Source organism: Fonticula alba (genome assembly GCF_000388065.1).
Source record: "Fonticula alba strain ATCC 38817 unplaced genomic scaffold supercont2.9, whole genome shotgun sequence".
Lineage (NCBI taxonomy): Eukaryota > Rotosphaerida > Fonticulaceae > Fonticula > Fonticula alba.
In genome coordinates, this window is record NW_009242979.1 from 970,489 (window position 1) to 977,578 (window position 7,090).

The following is a 7,090-nucleotide window of genomic DNA, read 5'->3' on the forward strand; positions in this document are numbered from 1 at the left end:
CCCCCCCCCCTGCGACGGTGAATTATACATCCAACGACCACTCTCGCCCTCTTTGTGTGCGTATGTGCATGTATGTGTATGATGCCCAATGGTAAAATGTAGGGGCGGGACCAAGAGGGAGGGGAGGGTGTATTATGCTTCTCTTTTGTCGGGCCCGCTGGCGCGTGCCCAGGCACGCGCCAGCCCCAAGTGGGAAGGGGCCTTCTCAACGGCTACCAAGGCCCGAGCGCTCGCGACGGACCAGGACCTCGATGTTGTCTACCTGACCGGAGCCATCCCGGCCGAGGCCCTCGCCCGAGCGCCAGCCCATGCGCTCCAACATTTGCCGGCCGACATTGGTGGCGTCGATGGGCGGGGCATCGGCACCAACCGCCATCCCAGGCAGGGGGGTCTGGTACTTGCCCAGCCGCGGGCCGGCAGTCCCCGCGGGAGAGCCAATGTCCCGGCTTGGACGAACCCCAGTCCCGGCCGGGGTCATCAGTGAGGACACATCGCTCAGACGCTCGCTGGACCAGAACTGCCGCCACAGGGCCGCCGGTTGTGTCGGCAGGGAGCCCTTTTGGCGCTTGGGCTGGGCCGGGGACAGCTGAAGGGCGGCCACCGACATTGGCAGGGTCTGCTGAAGGGCCTGCTGCTTTTGCTCCTGGCGCATTTGTCGCTTTAGCTCCCGACGAGAGGGGACCGGCTGTGGTGCCACCTCGCTCGGAGGCAAAGCCCCAAGGGGAACCAGTGAACTGGCCGTCGGAGTCCGGCCCCAGACCGCCGGGGCCGCCTCGTTGGCCGACATGCCGGGGGTGGTATCGTGGAAGAACTCGAATGGCTCCAACTCGCAATCCGGATCTGCCGGCGGGGGACTTGGGGATCCCATGCGGAAGGTGAAGACCTCCTCCTCAGCAGGGGCACTGTCCGCCGGGGCGTCGACATCTGATTGGCGGGGCTCCGAGCCGGGCTCTTGGCCTTCTTCCGGGGGCACCGGAGACCCGGACCAGGACCCTGCCTGTGGCTGGTCCACCTCCATCGGCGCCGAGGGGGAGGGATCGACCGACCAAGTACCGGAGCCATCGTCAGACTCGGCCCCGGATTCGGACCGGGCATCCGGGCGGCCGACTGGCTCATCATCCAGGAAGATGGAATCGTCCCCGAAAAGCGGATCATTCATGGTCCCGGAAAGCACCGCCGGCCGGGAGAAGGACACAAAGCCGGATTCCAGCCGTGGGTGATTCCGAGACTTGCGGCCATTCGGACCGGCGTTCAGGGCAGGCACCTTGGCCAGCTTCCGCCGGAGGATGCTCCCCACGGCGCTGTCAAACTGGGACATCAGCCCAAGCAGACGCCCGCCACGGGCCCCGATCGGCCGGCCGGCCTCGGTGAGGTCGGCCGACGCCGCGCGTGACCGCCGGCTCCGGTACACAGACAGGTGCTTGTAGTTGCCCTTGCCGGCCACCTTGTGCGTGAGCCCCAGGTGACTGAGGATGTCCTTGACAGAGCTCCGGAGCTCCGGGGCCAGCAAGACCGCCGGAAGGGCGATGCTGAGGGCCGAGCGCGTGCGGCGGCAACGAGCGAGGGGGGGGGGGCGAGGCAGAGGGGAAGAAAGACAGCCGTCAGAGGGGGGGAGGGGGGCAGCGAGGCAGAAGGGAGGAGCAGGTGGCCCGGAGATGGCGGGAGCGAGACAGAGAAGCAGGCGAAAGTGGCCGACCGGGAGGCAGGAATCACCCCACCCCCGACACAACAACCAGCAGCATCAGCAAACATACTTCTCACAATGTGGCGAGGCCGTGAACTGGTCCAGCCACGACACCAGCGGCGCAGCCGTGCCGCCCATCTGTCCGGCGAACAGGCGCTGCCAACAGATCAGCAGTGATAGATCATTGACCGAGCCATCGGATGAGGAGGCCGGCCGCAGGACATCGACCGCCACCCCGAGGCTGGCCAGCAAACTCCGGTGTAGCATGCCCTGGGCCTTGAGCTGAAGCGACCGGAATTCCGCCCGCTCATGGGGCGTCAGCTGGCCGAAGTCCACCCCGGCCCCGTGGCCCTCCGAGGCGTTGGCCGAAAGCTCGCGGGCCATGGCCTGTGCATCGGCCGCCGGGAGCGGGAGACCGATGGGCAAGTGCGCCGACAGGACTGCCAGCTGGGCAATGGCGTCGTGGCGGTGACGCGCCGCCGCCCGCCGCCCGGATGAGGGCGTCATGGGCGCCATTGGGGGTGTCGATGCCGGCGGAGGCAGCTCCATGGACGCGGCGCTGGTCGCAGCACGACGAGCCTCGCGAGCCATCTGGGCCTCAGTGGGAGCCTGGCTGGGGGCGTTTGCCGGTGCGTCGACAGGTGCCACCTCCACGCCGGCATCATCATCATCATCATCATCACCATCATCATCATTGTCGTGGTCGTGGTCGTGATCGTCATCGTCATCGTCGGAGGAGGATGAGGAATCGGACAAGTTGCCGGCCGGAGTGAACCCCCGGACGCCAAGATCACGGCCCCGGTGGCCGGCAGGGCCACCGCTGCCCGGAGGGTCGCCTTCGTCTCCACCGGGGGCCGGCTCGGACGTCGCTCTGACCAGGGTCAGGGGCGGTCCCAGGGCGGCCACCGACAGCCCGGCCACCGTGGCCGGGACCTGCGAGAAGCCGGAGTCCAGGGCCAGGCGCAGGATCTCGGAGAAGACGGCATCCTGCAGGACCGCATGGGCGCGGATTTGCCCGGCGCCCTTCGGCTCGAAGACCCGGTCCCCGGTCGGCAGAGTGCCCACCCGGTAGCCCATGAGCCGAAGGTGGGACTTGCTGGGGGGGGCCAAAAGTTGGCCCTCATGCACTCGACCCACAAAGGCCTCCATGGTGTAGTCCAAGCCCAAGCCCTCGAGGGCTGCCTGGATCGAGGGCTGCGCCCATGCCAGGTGCCGGAGGACGTGCGCCAGCAGGATGCGGAGGACTTGCTGGTAGACCTGCCCGGTCAAAGAGGGCGACCGTGACCGGGCGGCAGCCTGGCCCTTGGTTCCGGAAGACAGGCGCATCCGGGCCACGGACACGAAAAGCGGGTGGTTATTGACCGCCCGATCGAGGAAGGCACGTGCAGACCGGGCGTTCGGCGCGTCGAGCCGCGAATCGCCCACATACCCCCGCAAGGAGGGCAGGTTCTTGCGCTTACCATTCGAGGCGGGGGAAGCGTCACCCCCGGCGGGGAAGGATCCAAGAGTCAACTTGAGATCCACCAGCAGGGCCAGGTGGAGGAAGGGGTCACGCTGGCATGCCGCATGCACGACGCCAGACCCGGCAAGGTGGGGGATCGCCTTCGGGGCGGGGACATCGGCGCCCGGGCGGAAGTCCGTCAAGAACAGGTCCCGGATGTCCGAGGCTGGCGGCCGGTCGAAGGCCCACGGGACCGGGATCCTCGGGGCTCGGCGTCGAGACCCCCGGGCCTTGCCATGGTGATCGATCGGCGCCGATGCGCGGGGCCTCTGCCCGAAGGACTGCAGATGCTGGGCCAGGCACATGTCGAGGGGGTTCTCCGGCTGGAGGGCCTCCTCCATGCTGTCATAGTCGTCCTGGTCGTCGGAATAGTCGTCCATGCTGTCGTCATCGCTCTCGAGGCCCGGGGCATTGGCGTCCCCCCGGTGGCTGTGATCGGCAGCGCCATCATCATCCTCAGCATCAGCGTCCTCGGAGGCGTCCGAGTCGCTGCTGGACATGAGAGCATCGATGAGCTTGCTGTAGGCCGCGTCTGACAGGGGGTCGCCCTCATGGGCCAAGGCGAACAGGGGATCCTCGGCGGCATCCTCCGGGCCCGCGTCATCGGTGCTGCCATCACTCGAGTCGGACAACTCCTCGGAAGACCCCTTCAGCGCGGACAGCAGGGACCAGTTGGTCAGGGGCAGGTCATCGCCGCCGAGGGTCATCTCATCCTCGGACGAAGAGGAGTCAGCCTGGGCCCGTGGCACCGGGGCCGGTGCTGAAAATCCATCGCCGCCACATCCGCAGAGGGGCCATCCATGTCAGGGCCGGGAGAAGTGCGCAAACAAAGAGAGGGAGAGAAGGGGAGAAGGAGCGGATGCAGAGGCATGGCCCAAGGTGCCGGAGTCGTACTATCATGCCGGATGATGGTCGCCCCTTCCAGGAGCGACGCTGGTGGGCGGAAGTCCAGATGCTTGCTCTTGTAGCGCGGCCGGGAAGACAGCAGCTTCGAGTATTTACGTCGGGTGGCGGGTTGAGTAGCACTCTGGACGGGACTCGGGTCGGGATGGGGGGCAGGCAAGTTTGCCTTGGCCTGCTGGTCCTGGCGGTCTTGAAAGGACTTCAGGGCATTCTGGCGGCGGCGTGGCTTCTTCATCGAAGACACGGTATCGGTCATCGCAGACGGGGGAAAGGGGGCAACAGAAACAGGAGGCAATCGAAAGAGAGATGGAGAAGGGGGAGGGAGCCACAGAAAAGAAGGGGAGGGGGGGGGCGGATGGTGGATGCAGGGCGAGGCCGGTAACCTTCGGGGAGGTGCGACATAATTGGCCTCCTCTCCCCGCACCGGCGGGGAGTCGTGCCAGTCTGCCCTGCCGCCCCCTCCGTGTCCTCCTGGCCCCATTGCTCTCCCCCCTTCCGCCCTGAATGTGCCGTTTTCTCTGCTCGCCAGTCGGAGAAAGATCGCGCCTCCCCCCCCCCCCCCGCCCGACCGACGCAATCGATCACCTCGAAGCCGCCACGCCGCTGGGTGGCGTCGATATTGCGTCGGCACCAGTGGCGGCGTTCTCTTGACCCGCCCCTCTTCGGACGGAGCGGCAGGACGGGAGGGGCCTGGCCTGCTTCCTTCCCGCCCCCCGAGCCCCATGGATCTCGGCTCCCATCGGCATTGGAGTCAGGTGACAAGAGGGAGCCAGCATGTGGGCCCCCTTTCAGGCCGATGGACGCGCTGCATCTAATTCCGCCGCAGGGCCAGCCTCCCGGCCGGAAACGCAAGGTGGCGGACACGCCATAAAATCACCGACACTCGTCCGCCCTCGCGCCCGTCCCGGCCCCCCCTGAGGCTGCCGGCCTGGACGCGCGAGGACCCGCCTGATATGAGCACGTGCTCTACTGCCGACGCTTCGGTACTGCCTAGCCCGGGAGCGCCGCGCACGCCCATGCCTTGGCGGGTGGTGCCCTGCCTCGTCTCGATCTTCAATGCATTTCCGGCAAATGTGCGCGCCCCTTTGTTTTTCCCGTGCCGCCCCCGGCCGGCGCGGATACGCCGCAAGCCGATCAAAAGTAGAGGGATCTCACGGGCGGGTCTTGTGCCGCCCTTGTCGGGATTGTACGAGAGAGAGAGAGAGAGAGAGATATGCCGGAAATCCAGACCATAACCATAACCGTCGGCCGAGGCAGAGGGCGCGGTCCAGCCACGGAATCCGTGGTCGCCAAGTACAGCGCGGGCGAGTTAGGTAACTCGACCCAGGGAGGAACAGGCGGGCAAGCAGGCACCCTTGAACGAGGAAAAGGGATGCCAAGGGGGGGACCGTGGAAGTGGGGCTCCGGCTATCCTATCGCCGGAGCCCCGACAGCTGCCCTCTTGTCCCTGGCCACAGGCCAGGAACAGGGACCTGGGAAGCGGGTTGGCGCGTCGGCATGCTTGCCTCCTCCTCCTCCTCGTCCTACTCCTCGCCGCTCCGACATGGTCCGGGCGTGAGAGGGGCCCGATCGATGGCCGGGGCCCACTCCCGGTGGGAATGCTATTGTTGTTATTCCTGATGATCTGGACACGTGCCCCTTTAACCCAAAGGCCCCTCCCTGAAGGCAAGAGGATATGCCTCAAGCCTCGACGAGTGTCTCCGGCCATTGGTGATTAAGGTCCTTGCAAATAAAAAAGGCCAAAAATCCGGAACTTGGGAATACATTCGAGGGCATGCGCGAGGGCCGACGCTTTTCGCGGAGCCAACTTTGTCGCCTTCGCCGGCTATCGGAGCCTGCCTTATGGAAACCAGAGCATCCACCCTCCCCCCCCTCCCTTGGCGGACGGTGGCCGTTCTCCGCGCATGGGTCAGACTGCCTGGGGGTGCCCCGCCCGAGCGAGAAGCGGTGGGCCTGTTGTCGCGCCCGGGCCTTTGTTGATATCCCCTCCTGCCCTGGTGTGATGGCTTGGGAGCTGGATCCTCTTTCAGCGCCCCTCCTGGGATGGGGGACGATGTTGCATGTGCCAATGCCGATGGTGGTGCCGGTGCCGGTGCCGGTGCCGATGCCGTGCCCGGCCCGGCCCGGCCCCGGGAGAGATACCATCACCCGGGCTCAAGTGAGAGGGGGGGAGGGTGCCTTCCCCTCTTGAGTATCCTCAAGAGGCAAGGACGAATGCCTCTCGAATAGCCTGGTCGTTCCTTGGGCATACTTCGGCCCTGGGAGAGTGGTCGGGCCGGCTTCGGATGGACGCGTGTGTTATTGCCCGAGGGTTGCCTTCGTCCGACCTCCGGCGTGCCGGGGTGTTATGATTTCCCCAGCTAGTTCCGGTTGTGCTCCGATAAATTGGCCGTCACATTCTCCCGGCGTCTGTGTGGGGCCTCCCCCGCCTGGGACATGTCGCATCTCCGGGGGAGCGCTTCGTACATGGCTGTACCGTCGCCCTGCCCCCCCCCCACGTGGGGGAAACCGAACACTAGTGTCCCACCTATTCATCGGCCACCGCTCAACAGTCGCGATGTCCCCCCCCCCCCCCCGGTCGGTTTGCGCGAGCATGGAATCGGCGCCGGGGCACCTGCCGGGTGAGGGCCTCTTTCGGTCTCTGAGTGTGTTCAAGCAGCACCAAGTCTGGACAGCCAATCGACCTGGACTTCGGCCCGCATGCTGGGCGGGAAATTCCCGCTCGAAACGCCGGATCGACCGGCGCGCCGCCGCACCCTCCGACGCCCCCTCCGGCATGGATCACGGCCCTGAGGGCTCCTCCAGCATCGGGGTATCGCCGGGTACCGGAGGGCCTGACAAGCGAAAGCGTGCCCGGGTGTGCCGGGCGCCCTGGCGCCTGACCTGACACAAGGGAGCTTGGTGGCCGGGTCTCCTCGGTCCCCTCGGATGAGTCAGCGGAAACCGATCGATCAGAGCCCGGGGAGATGGCCCCCCCCCCCCCCCCCCCCCCCCCCCCCCCC

General features: G+C 66.7%; 1 protein-coding gene across 2 annotated transcripts; it reads right to left on the reverse strand.

The window, feature by feature from the left end:
- Positions 1–43: 43 nt before the first annotated feature.
- Positions 44–4,587, reverse strand: H696_05290. 2 transcript variants are annotated; one of them, XM_009499153.1, is made up of 3 exons: positions 4,080–4,587; positions 1,755–3,945; positions 44–1,529 (listed from the first exon to the last, which is right to left on the reverse strand). In XM_009499153.1, the coding sequence occupies exons 1-3, from the start codon at positions 4,567–4,569 to the stop codon at positions 206–208; spliced, it is 4,005 nt and encodes a 1,334-aa protein (XP_009497428.1). In that variant the 5' UTR covers positions 4,570–4,587; the 3' UTR covers positions 44–205. The 2 variants fall into 2 exon arrangements, with proteins under 2 accessions (XP_009497428.1, XP_009497429.1); XM_009499154.1 differs by having other exon boundaries at positions 1,755–4,587.
- Between the last annotated feature and the right edge of the window lie 2,503 nt (positions 4,588–7,090).

Coding starts and splice junctions, on each gene's coding strand:
- H696_05290 (XM_009499153.1), bottom strand. CDS start 4,569: ATGGGGCCAGGAGGACACGGAGGGGGCGGCAGGGCAGACTGGCACGAC. Junction 3,946..4,079: donor GACCATCATCCGGCATGATA/GTACGACTCCGG, acceptor ATGGATTTTCAG/CACCGGCCCCGGTGCCACGG. Junction 1,530..1,754: donor GCCTCGCCACATTGTGAGAA/GTATGTTTGCTG, acceptor CTCGGCCCTCAG/CATCGCCCTTCCGGCGGTCT.